The sequence below is a fragment of the Macaca mulatta genome, chromosome 8, assembly GCF_049350105.2.
Source record: "Macaca mulatta isolate MMU2019108-1 chromosome 8, T2T-MMU8v2.0, whole genome shotgun sequence".
NCBI classification, from domain to species: domain Eukaryota; kingdom Metazoa; phylum Chordata; class Mammalia; order Primates; family Cercopithecidae; genus Macaca; species Macaca mulatta.
Window position 1 is genome coordinate 111,938,752 of NC_133413.1, and position 13,024 is coordinate 111,951,775.

The 13,024-nt window shown below is 42.6% G+C and overlaps 1 protein-coding gene across 4 annotated transcripts in view; it reads left to right on the forward strand.

Annotated features, from left to right (window-relative positions):
• GRHL2 (grainyhead like transcription factor 2) overlaps positions 1-13,024 on the forward strand; it is a 184,879-nt gene that overhangs the window by 104,768 nt on the left and 67,087 nt on the right. For all 4 annotated transcript variants that reach the window (XM_015145804.3, XM_077943941.1, XM_028852802.2 and 1 more), the window contains exon 8: positions 4,500-4,594. In XM_015145804.3, the coding sequence (XP_015001290.1) occupies positions 4,500-4,594 (95 nt within the window). The remainder of the gene's footprint in view (positions 1-4,499; positions 4,595-13,024) is intronic.

Sequence of the window (13,024 nt, forward strand, 5' to 3'; positions counted from 1 at the left end):
CCAGCCTGGGTAATAAGAGCGAGAGTCTGTATCAAAATAAATAAATAAATAAAATAGAGAGAGACAGAGAGAAAGAGAATGGGGAACAGATGCAGAGACACAGAAGAGAAGGCCATGTGAAGAGAGAAGCAGAGATTGGAGTGACACACTGCTGGCATGGCACAGCTTGATTTCAAACTCCTGGCCTCTGGTACTATGAGCAAAAATATTCCTGTTGTTCAAAGCCACCACGTTTATGGTAATTAGTGATGACAGCTCAAGGAAACTGGCAGAGCAGCTCATGACTATGCCTTTTCCTGACTATAGCTGTCAAAATTGACAACATTTGGGTTTGAGAAACTTTCTTGAGAAAATAAGTTGAGGAAGGCTCAGCACCAGGTCACTGAGTTTCCATTCCTACCGTTGGCCATAAACTCTTAAGCATACAACACTCACCAAAGGACATTCACCCAGCTTTCAGAAACCGGAGGCACAACTATTAGCATTTTATTTGTCAGACAACTATGCATGTGGACGAAGTCACATTGGTTTGCATCAGCTGTTTAGTCTCTTGGAAGACTTTGACAGTCGTGAAGTGGGAGCAAAGCTATTGTACCACCTGTAGAGACTGAACACAAAGGGTAGAGATGAGCAGACATTTCTTGTATGGTATAAGGCTGGAGAGGAGTACATGACATTAGTCTCTTAGTTATCTTGCTTGTTTAGAATGCCTAAGGATCTGTCCATTCATTCACTGAACAAACTTATGGAGCACATCCTACGAGTATGATATTAAGCACTGAGAAAGCAGCAGTATTTAAGATAAGTTCCTTGCCCTCATATAACATATACAAGTAATGAGAAATGCTGGTGATAAATAGTAAACTAATAAATAAAATACTTGTACATGCCATGAAGGACATATACAAGGTAATGGAACCACCCAATAACAAGTAGTCTTACTATCCTTTTGTTTTGGGCATAAAAAAGCAGATTAAGGATAGCTGTCTTGTTCATTTATTTATCTATATACTTATTTATATTCTGTCTCTGGGACTGAAAGAGCCAAAAGATCAGGGACCTAGTTTTGTTTCTTGCTGTTTCTCAAGCATGAGGACAATGCCTGGCACATAGAGGGCTCATGGTAAATATTCCTCAATACATTTGTTGATTAAGTGAAGGTGATAGAAACTGACAGGGACCTTGAACAAGATTAGAGTATTTTATTTGGATCTATATTGCATTTGTTTTTGAAATTCTTTCCTTATTTGAGCTAATATGCTTTTTATGGAAGACATTTTTTATGTGGAGAAGCTATGGGAAATAAAACCTCATAATGTTGTAACTCATGAGAGCTAGGATACATGTTTGACCAAATTTTCTTGGTTTGTCTTTATTTCTAGATATAACATTTGCTTTCTTTTTTACAATTCACCTAAAAGCTGCTTATTTTTAAATGTGTATTTAAAACTTCAAAGTTGCAAGACTATCTTTTAGAATAATTAGCTATAAAGAATCAAGGACTTCAGTTGATCTAAATTCAATGGTCTTCTTTTCTCTTCAAAATTTTAAGAGTTTGGCTGGCCTGCTGGAAGCACAGGTTTATATTTAAAATCATCCCAAGTATAGTCGTATAACCTTGTTCTAAATTTGAAAGATATAAAATTGTTTTTCTTTGCTTTTTGTTTTCTCTTTTAGCTTTAACTATTTATTTCAAAATCAGTAAGAAAACTGAATACCCTAAGAAAAAAATACGCAAAGAACAGAGCAGGAAGTGTTGTAATAAATAAATACATTTTTAAAACAAAGAGAAGGGCCGCGTTCCATGGCTCATGCCTGTAATCCTAGCACTTTGGGAGGCCGAAGCGGGTGGATCATGAGGTCAGGAGATCGAGACCATCCTGGCTAACACGGTGAAACCCCGTCTCTACTAAAAACACAAAAAATTAGCCAGGCGTGGTGGCAGGTGCCTGTAGTCTCAGCCACTCGGGAGGCTGAGGCAGGAGAATCGCTTGAACCCGGGAGGCAGCTCTTGCAGTGAGCCGAGATCGCGCCACTGCACTCCAGCCTGGGTGACAGAGTGAGACTCTGTCTCAAAAAATAAAAAAATAAAAAAAATAAATAAATGAAACAAAGAGAAAAAAATAAATACAGAGAGTCAAAAACAAAATGAAAGCTGGTTCAACCTCCTTTGCAATCAATAAATTACAAATTAAATTAATGAGTCACCATGTTTTGCATATCAGTTTGGAAAGCAACATTTTGAGGAAACAACAACACGTGTACTGTTGCTGTGAACATCAACTGTTTCAACTTTTGCAGGAACACTTCGACAAAATGAATTAAAAGCCTTAAATTTTTTTTTTCTTTGACCTGCTACTTTCACTTCTGAGAATATATATTAATGAAATACAATTAAGCGTATATGCATTTTTAGCTGTAAAGATAATTAAATAAAACCTTATTTGAAATAGAAAAGTATTGGACATCATCTGGCTGAGACAAGCAAAATAAAGTCGTGGCACATAATTCAATTTAGTGGTATTTGGCCATTAAAAGTAATTTTATACCAGTTTATTGACATGGGAAGATGCTGATGATGTGTTAGGCAAAAATAAATACATTAAGAAATAACTGTTATAGTACTGTATAAAATGTTTACATATTTTTGAGAAAGGGAAGCAGAGAGAAAGATAGGAAGGATAAAGTGTACCACAGATATGTTTATAGTTGGTTATTTGTGGATAAGAAGATTGTGGTTGCTTTTAAATATTTTTCTTATTTGTTCATGATCTCTGACTCTCCTGTGGTGGCCACACATGCTTTTATATTGAAGTGTGTGCTTTATTTAAAATGTAAACATGTAGTTTGGCTTTAAAATTTCCATGGGGGAAACCACAGAAGCACGGCAAAGGACATTAGTAAGCAGTCTCCGTAAGGAGACACCTGGTTGGCTATCCTGTGTGAGAAGAGATGTTTCAACTTAAAAGTGGTAGAAGAAGTGTGAATATATTGTCAGTGAAATGCTGCCTTGTGCTCATCAGATTGGCAAGAAAGTAGGGACAAAGAGGGAAATAGAGTTCTGGTGGGAGGCTGCACTGGCTCATCCATCCTGGAGACTGAGTCTGGAGGGCTGTCCTGAAGAGCACATTTAGGAGCTTTGTATGTGATCAGCCATCGGTTCAGCTCCCAGGAATATGAATTTTTATCACAGAGTTGTCTGTACCAGAGAGCAGAGACCACTGAAGGGTCCATCTCTGGGATGGGGGATAAGTAAACTGTGGTCGACGGTCCCTGCAGCCACAGTTAGAAACAGGCATGCAACTAGCACTAAGGTTAGATCTGAAAAGGTCTAGTGTGGATTGCCAGATAAAATACAGGGTGCCAGTTAAATATGAATTTCTTATAAATAATGAATACATTTTAAAGATAAGTATATCCCAAATATTTGCCCAATCTGGCAACTTTAGTCATAGAATGACAGAATTTATGATAATTAAAGCTATGTACACAGGCAAATCAAACCAATATATTCCATAAGGATATATGTTAACATATTTATAGCTATTGCATTTGTGGGAAGGATAATAGGAAGAAAAAGAAATATATAGTAACCAAATAAAGTCGTAAAATAAGAGAGGGCCTTGAATAGACCAATGTTTATAGTGAACTAAGTATGATTAACTCAAGTCTTCATAGCTAAGTCCAAAAAGATTTTTTTTTGAGATGGAGTCTCACTCTGTCACCCAGGCTGGAGTGCAGTGGCACGATCTTGGCTCACTGCAACCCCGCCTTCCAGGCAAGAAAATCAAGTGATTCTTGTGCCTCAGCCTCCTAAGTAGCTAGGATTACAGGCATGTGCCACCATGCCCGGCTAATTTTTGTATTTTTAGTAGAGACAGGGTTTCACCATGTTAGCCAGGCTGGTCTCAAACTCCTGACCTCAGGTGATCCTTCCATCTCGGCCTCCCAAAGTTCTGGGATTACAGATGTGAGCCACCACACCTGGCCCTAAAAAGAAATTTTTAAAAAACTTTACTGTGGTCTCCTGAAATTTTTTTTTTTTTTTTTTTTTAACTAAAGTCCTGATGACACTGCCTGGCTGATAAACAGAATATTCTGTTCTACAAAAAATTCTGTATGGAGTACCCTGGTACTTCTAGCAAAATTAAGTGGCAGAAAAGTGAGCAGGAGGGAGAGTGGGTAGGTGACATGGGGCTTGGAAGAAAAGAGAAAACCTTAATAATTTTATAAAACTAGTAAAATATGAAACTAATGAACAAATTAGCTAAGAACATTGGTTTGCTTAGTTTTACTCTTTTAAAAGAGGAACACGCTTACATTCTTACAGAGTAAGTATTAGTAAAAGAACATAAGTGAGCACCAATCCTTAACTGTTAGCATGGAGATAGCTAGAAAAATAAGCAAAGTTTAAATTTACCCATTGGAAAATGATGGTTCAGTACATGTCACCGAGTCACTCTTACTGCTTTAAAAGCTTCTTTTTTTTAATGTTACAGCCGATTACAAGGAGAGCTTTAATACGATTGGAAACATCGAAGAGATTGCGTATAATGCTGTTTCCTTTACCTGGGACGTGAATGAAGAGGCGAAGGTGAGTGACAAAATAGCATTGATTCATTGTTCATACCTCCTAATAACGTGCCCATCCTCTGCAGTTTATTCTTTTTTAAAAGCCTCTATTGGTAGCCTCGTATTGAAAAGAAAACGAACCTTTCATCTTTTGCCTTTGCGGAGGGTAAGGGAGAAAAAAGAGCGTGCTCCTCTGTGGCTTCCTGTGGAATGTAATGAGCCAAGTTGCATGTCCCACCCAAATCCTTCAGGCCCCAGGCTTCATTTTAGCACTTGCAGCTGGGAAGATGAGGCCAGAAAACCTTTTCTCTCTGCAGTGCAGATTTCCCCAAAGGCCTCTCCGTGCAGCCTCCTCCAGACACAGGGAGGAACTCAGAGCTGATGTGTTCGTAGGTAAGCTACTGGGCAGACCGCTGACCCCATAGCCCCACCAGGCTTAAGCTGGTTGAAGGATGGAATACAGGAAGCAAGCTGCAGGTCCCTGAGCTCTACTGACGGAAGTGTGGCCACCAGTGTGACCTTCAGCCACTTGTTTAATGTTGGCTGCTTCACTAACCTTCTTCTGTTTTTCGGGGTGCACACATGGTTAAGAAGTACAAAGGCAAAATCTGTGGTGAAGTGAGCCCTGAGAGAGACGTCCACCATTGCACCAGTTTGGATAAAAGAAGGCAGATTTGCTTTCCGGCCACGAGTCTCTGATTTTATGAAAACCCCAAACCGTTCTGCGCTATGCCCACTCTCCTTTCTGTGTTCCTTCGCTTCTGATCCTTGATTCTTATTTTGCACTCATGGGAAGGTGCCAGATGAAACGTAAGCTTGTTTTTTGGTTTAGTTCTGGACCATCTAGGTGGGTGTTAGAAGAGTTTGTCTTCAAGCAAATGAAAAGGTCAATGTACACTGCTCTGGTCAATGCTTTATTGTCTGAGAGCAGGGGGAAGGCTGGGTGAGAAAGGAAATGGGTTGGGAGTTTGCAGGCACGGCTACAGAAGAAGAATTGCCCAGTGTCTCATTTCACTCAAGTATAAAACAATGTAGAATAGGCCTGAGAAAGGCAGCCCAAATGGGCAAATGGTGATAGAGTGCCCGTACAGCCTGGAGAAGTTTCTGTGGCTCAGTCTCAGTGCCTCCCAGAAAGGAAGCAGACCTTGCTGTGGGGTGCGAGATTGGTCCCACACAGAACTGTAGGCATATGTGTCTCTAAGGTCCACTCCTCCTTCATTTAAAGTTTCCTGCCCAAGCCATGTGCTTTTGGTACTTTATTAATCTCCTCGGCTACCTGAGCCCCGTTCTCCCTGCCCCTCCCCTCTCCTGAGAACACTGTGCTCCTGTGCTCAGGGCTCTCTGCACCTTTCCCACATTCCTGCCTAGTGCCTCCTTATTCCAGCCAATGCTTGCCCTTTCTCATCGTTCCCTGTTCTCTCAGAGGCTAGACTGCTGGACCTGATCAGTAAGAGGCAGTCTGTGTGACGGCACAGGACTAGGATGGCCACTGAGTCATCCTGAGCAAGTTATCTGACCTCTCTGGGCCTCGGTTCTGGCATGCAGACAAACACACAGATTTCCAAATGTCTCTACTGCAGCCAGCATCATGCTGAGGGCATAAACCACGATGGATGATCCAGTGCTCTGGAGGGGAGGCCTGGGAAACAGTAACTGAGCAACAGTGTGACCAGGGAGAGGCAGGGCCTATGTCAGAGTCCCTGGGAAGAAAATGGAAGTGTCTTATCAGTGTTAAAGGACCAGGCATGGTGGCTGATGCCTGTAATCCCAGCACTTTGGGAGGCCAAGGTGGGAGGATCCTTGAGGCCAGAAGTTCAAGAGTAACCTGGGTAAAGTAGGGAGACCCCATGTCTACAAAATAAAAAATAAAAATTAGCTGGGCAGGGTGGCATGCATCTGAAGTCCTAGCTACCCAGGAGGCAGAGGTGGGAGGATTGCTCAAGCCCAGGCAGTAAAGGCTGCAATGAACCATGATCATGCCGCTGTACTCTAGCCTCAGTAACAGACCAGGACCCTGTCTTAAACACACACACCACCACTACCACCACCACCACCACCACCAACAACAACAAAACAAATGTTAAGGCGAGCTATAACTATGAGCTGTAATCATTACCATAATTTTCATTATCACGCAATCTGTGATAATGAGTGCTAGTGGGTGAATGTTTTAACTGTTCTGCTTCAATAGGAACCTTTTATAGAAATGCCTAACCTAGAAGGGACAGTTTAATGATGGAAGCTTCAGGCTCTGTAGTAAACCAATGAGATAGTTAATGTGGAGTTGAGTTGACCTTCCAGCCCAGTTCATTCCATACCACTCATTCACCATAAGCAGGAGCTTACTTTCCTTGTCTAAATGTGTGTGCCTGTGCATGTGGGTGTACATGTGAGTATGCATGTGTATGAACCATGTTGCTCAGAGCAGACAAGTTTAAGCTCACATATGCTTTGAAAAATGACAGTGGAGGATATTTTATATTGCATTGTTTTATGTTGCAAAATTTGTTTAGCTTCATTAATAATATTTTAAGTGACTATTACTTGGTGGCAGCAATTGTTTGAGGTTTGGGTTAATCAATAAGTAATGAAAAAAGTTCCAAATATTTTTCTCCAGACTACTGAAGAGCACTTAATGTTTTATTTTACTTTAAGTTCCTGGATACAAGTGCAGAACGTGTAGGTTTGTTGCATAGATATACGTGTACCATGATGGTTTGCTGCCCCTATCAACCCATCATCTAGGTTTTCAACAAAGCAAGAAGTAAAAGCCCTGCATGCATTACGTATTTGTCCTAAGGCTCTCCCTTCCCTAGACCCCCACCCCTCCACGGGCCCTGGTGATGTGATGTTCCCCCTCCGTGTCCATGTGTTCTTACTGTTCAGCTCCCACTTATGAGTGAGAACATGAGGTGTTTGGTTTCCTGTTCCCGTGTTAGTTACTGAAGAGCTTTTAAAGAGAAACCATAAAAGTTAAAACTACTTCATTAGAAAGGCTGAGAGGATTTTTTTAAATCTGCGGAGCCTAAGGCATTTCTCTAAAATATCATTGATTTTATAATAAGCAGACTACAAAAGGCAAAATTGCATGATTGTTGAAAAAAAGGTTTTCAACAAAGCAAGAAGTAAAAGGCATCCCTGTCACAGTGGAAGTGTCTGTGATCTTCCTGTTGCGGACCTATCTGTCACGAGTAGTTGCATTTGCTTTCAAATTCCCATTGGTAACATCTGCACACAAATCTTTCCTAGGCTTCAGGGCAGCAGGCCCTTTCAGTATCACATGATATTTTAGTTTGTATGTCCAGAGGACACAAACTTGTGGCCTGCAGCCTTTAGATGGTCCACAGAATGCATATATGTATGTGTGTGTTATGCATTTTTGTACTTCTATTTAAAATTTTAACATTTTTTGGCCCACATTAAATAATCAGAAGATTATTATTTTTAAAAATCCAGGTTTTTAAGTCTCTTGGATAATTGAAGATTCTGGCAACCATTAAGCCCTAGTGTTTGCAAGGTGATGAGTGACTCTAATAAGGTACTGGGCTCTTTATGGCTTTCTCTAGCATTCTCCATTCTGGAATTTTCCCTGCCTAGCCCTGGTGAACATTTGAGTTTTCATGCCCAACTATGCCCCCCAGGCAACTGATATGCAGATTAGCTCTTCACTGCCTTTCAGCATTTAGGAGGGTAGTGACACAATGCAGGTTGAAGCCGTAGGTAGGTTCAGTCTTTCTGCCCGGAGCTCAGAGGAATGGGGCAAGCAAGGCCACCAGCATTCCCTGGCTCCCTGGCTCCTTTGGCCTGGTCCTCATGGTGCTGCAGCTGCAGCAGGCCAGGCACTGATTTGTGTCCCCACTGCTGAAGAGGGAATCTGTGACATTCTTCTGAATGCTCACAACAGTGGTAAATCTTGGTCTTTCAAGATGTTAAAAAAAAAAACAAAAAAAAACACCAGAAACCACCTCGATCCAAATGTGAATACATATCAACAAGCTGGATAATACCACCTGAGGATTAAGAATGAGGGTTTTTTTGTCACCAAGTTTTATATATCATCTTTGGAGCCGGCCATATCAGAGGAGACCTTCTAAATATGCTTTAAAGCCATGGCAGCATCATTGGAGAAACCTGTATGTCTTCCCAAGATGATTATGTTAAAGGATAGTTTTTATTTGGATATTTAGGTTTTGATGCATTTATTTAAAAAACAAAAACCAAAAAAACCAATCCAGTATTTGGTATTCTTGCCACAGATCTATAATCAAGACCTGATGATAAGGCTTATGGATTTTTCCAAAGCATACATTTTCTTTCATTGCTGACTTACATTTTATTTCTACCTCTCATTTAGCATGAACAGAAAAAAAGGAAAGACATGAAACTCTAATCATTTAATTTAATTAAATTATAGGAAAATGTTTTCCCAGGGAAGGTGTTAAAGCTATTAGTTAAAACGAGGTTTGGGGATTAATTCCAGATTTGCAGTGTCCGTTGCAGGCGGATTTTCGCAGAAATATTGCAGAGTTCTTCAACCCAGAACCCGTTTTGCTGGTTGTGACACGGAGTCTTTGCAGCAGAAATAGTCTCCAACAGGATCGGCTTTTGTCCTCAGGGTCTCTGCAGTCTGGAAGCCTGTGTAATGTGAACAGGTGTCCCTGGGCTGCTGATATCCAGGTGGACAAGGTTCTGAGTGTCCACACTGTCACTGCTTGGAAATTGATGGTGGGCAGGGCCCAGTGTGTGGCAGCAGAAAGAGCGCTGAAAAGGGGTTCAGACCACCAGATTCTAGCCCTGGCACCCAAGTAACTGGCTTTTTACTTCCGTTTTTTTTTTTTTTCAAAAAAAAAAAAAGCCACAAAACAATGGGAACTGTGTGTGTGCACATATGTGTGTGTGTAGATTAAGATCCCATCCATATGATCCCAATGGGAGGACTTCTGTGTCATATTCTTTCACATGACTCCCATTTACAAGAATTTTTAAATTTTCATTCTCTCCTTACCCAAACACTGGCACCTAAGAAGTAGATTTGTTGGTCACTAATCCCTAAGATGAGGAATTCCCACGCCAGACCCTAGTGAGTTATTAAAGGGCTGTGAGCTCAGATTCCTGGCACCGAGCACTGCCTTTTCCAAGTGATGACATCACCCCCCGAGCAGAGTGCAGCAAACCCTAATTACAGACTTCCTTTTCTCCTAGATTTCTAAGGAGTCTTGAAACTGGGCCCCTTATTTTCGTCCAGGGCTGTTTTCTCTGTTCACAATGATTTTAAGATTAAACCAATCTTGGTGTGCTACAAAGACCTCCCTCATGTGACCACAGGGAAGAATTACTTGAGCATTAAAGATGCTTAGTGCTTTGCACTGACTTTCAGGAACATGTTTCCTTTTCGGATTTTTTCACTGGAACACTGTAACAATTCCTCCATGTCTGTACGCTTCACCCTTCCTTGGTTTATAATACATAAGGTTTAAAAAAGCTTTCTTTCCATGAATATTTTTTTAAATTGCTCTGCCTCCAAGCCTTTTAGAATGACCTTAGTTCAGGATTCACTGAAACTGTTCACTACCATTGTGTCCGGAATTGGTGGGTTCTTGGTCTCGCTGACTTCAAGAATGAAGCCGCGGACTCTCACCGTGAGTGTTACAGTCCTTAAAGATGGTGTGTTTGAAGTTTGTCCTTCAGGTGTTCAGATGTGTCTGGAGTTTCTTCCTTCTGGTGGGTTAGTGGTCTCGCTGGCTTCAGGAGTGAAGCTACAGACCTCCACCGTGTTACAGCTCTTAAAGGCAGCATGTCTGGAGTTGTTCATGCCTCTCGGTGGCTTCCTGGTCTCACTGGCTTCAGGCATGAAGCTGCAGACCTTCACAGTGAGCGTTACAGCTCATAAAGGTGGCGCAGACCCAAAGAGTGAGCAGCAGCAGGATTTATTGCCAAGAGCAAAAGAACAAAGGTTCCACAATCAGAAGAGAAGAGAACCCCAACTAGTTACCAGCGCTAGCGTGGGCAGCCTGCTTTTATTTCCTTATCTGACCCCACCCACATCATGCCAATTGGTCCATTTTACAGAGAACTGATTGCCCCATTTTACAGAGAGCTGATTGGTCCGTTTTGACAGGGTGCTGATTGGTACGTTTACAAACCTTGAGCTAGACACAGAGTGCTGATTGGTGCATTTGCAATCCTTTAGCTAGACATAAATGTTCTGCAAGTCCCCACTAGATTAGCTAGACACAGAGCAGTGATTGGTGTGTTTACAAACCTTGAGCTAGACACAGGGTGCTGATGGGTGCGTTTACAAACCTTGAGCTAGACACAAAGTGCTGATTGGTGCATTTACAAACCTTTAGCTAGACATAAAAGTTCTCCAACTCCCCACCTGACTCAGGAGCCCAGCTGGCTTAGCCTAGTGGATGCTGCAGGGGGGCTGCAGCCTGAGCTGCCCTCCAGTCCCCTGCCCCTCACGCCCACACTCCTCAGCTCTTGGGCGGTTGATGGGATCCGGCGGTTGATGGGATCCGGCGGTTGATGGGATAGGACGGTTGATGGGATCCGGTGGTCGGTGGGATCAGGCGGCGCCGTAGAGCAGGGGGCGGCGCCTGTCAGGGAGGCGGCTGAGACCCAGCGAGAATTCCAGCGCAGCGCGGCGGTGCTGGAGGACCCCGCGCGGCTCCTCAAGTGCAGCCCGAGTGGACACTGAGGCCGAGGAGGCGCCGGGAGGGAGCGAGGGCTGCTAGCACGTTGTCACCTCTCACTATCACACTAAATAATCATGCTGACAAATAAATCTACTACTAGCCATCTCCGATCTTTATGATTTTTAGAAAAGTCCATTATAATTCAATAATATAAAACTCTGATCTCCCAGGGTTATTCTTTGCTGCCTTCTAGGCCAGTGCCTCTGTTTTCAGAAGCAGAGTGATTACTTTCCTGAGCCTTGTGTATCCCACTCCCCCCTTCCGCTGTGTGTTGAGTTGCAGGAGAGGACTTAGGGGTATTGGTTTGTCTACCCTTCTGCTTTGTTAGAGCATCAGCAAATGTTCTTCCTGCATTTTGGGATTGGGGAGGACCTTCCAGACAGGAAGTTGTTGCAGTTTTTGAAAGGGCCAAGGACAAAGTAAGGCATCTGTTTTTTTGTTTTTTTGTTTTTTTGTTTTTTTGAGACAGAGTCTTGCTCTGTCGCCCAGGTTGGGGTGCAGTGGCCGGATCTCAGCTCACTGCAAGCTCCGCCTCCCGGGTTTAGACCATTCTCCTGCCTCAGCCTCCCGAGTAGCTGGGACTACAGGCGCCCGCCACCTCGCCCGGCTAGTTTTTTGTATTTTTTAGTAGAGATGGGGTTTCACCGTGTTAGCCAGGATGGTCTTGATCTCCTGACCTCGTGATCCGCCCGTCTCGGCCTCCCAAAGTGCTGGGATTACAGGCTTGAGCCACCGCGCCCGGCCAAGGCATCTGTTTTTATCTCTGTTAATAAATTTTCCTAATGAGATTGGAGGTGGGCAGGGCTGAAACCCAATGGAGGTGGGGAAGGGAGCAAGAGTCTAAGAGGCATCATGGATAATCTTCTTGGGCCTCTCAGATTCTGATTCCACTAAATATGACCTCTCAACGTATCAGGTCCTGCAAGATTGGGCAAATGGAAAAAGTGAATTTAGAACTCAGGGCCCTATGAGTCCAGAGCCCATGCTGTTGACTATCCTGATAGAGAGAAATCTGATTTTTGTTTAAACCAAAGCAAGCTATGATTTTCCTTCTTCAAGCAATCTATAGGGGACAAACTGTGCGCATCCAGAAAGAAAGAAAATGAGTGGCTAACCCCATTTCCTCAAGCAAAGCAGATCAATCAGGCCACCCTGCTTTTGCCACCTGCCCTGTCCTCATGCCACACTTTCTCCTTCCCCACAAAAATGGGCCTGCTGGTCCAGCACTTCCAGCACATAGGGCTCTCCCTATCCACGTCTTCTGTTACCCTGGTACATCACCTGTCTGTATCATACATATTGACCGGAACTGATGTGGGAGTGAAAATTCCTTGCACTCTTCAATGGAGCGTTTGCATGCTGATTAGCCTAACACTAGTGAGATCCTCTGCAAAGATTAGTGCATGCTTTCAATTACAGTGCTGAGACATATCAGTGTTTTCTTCTCCATGCCTTTACACATTTATTCTTCATTTCTCCCATCTCTCTCCAGCTCCTTTCCCTGGTATCCTGAATTTCATTTTTATTCATTTACACGATCTCTTACACCTTTCTCTAGTATATTTCTTCTGTTATGAATAGTAGAGGCAATTCCTTGCTCTTTTTTTTTTTTTTTTTTTTGCAAAACCATGCAAGAAGCACAGCACTAAAAAATTTCCAAAACAAGAATGAGGATTATGATCAGAGAAGATGAAGCTTGCAGGAGGCATACGGTGACCCTCCACTCTACATGTGCAACTTAAGAAATCCAACAA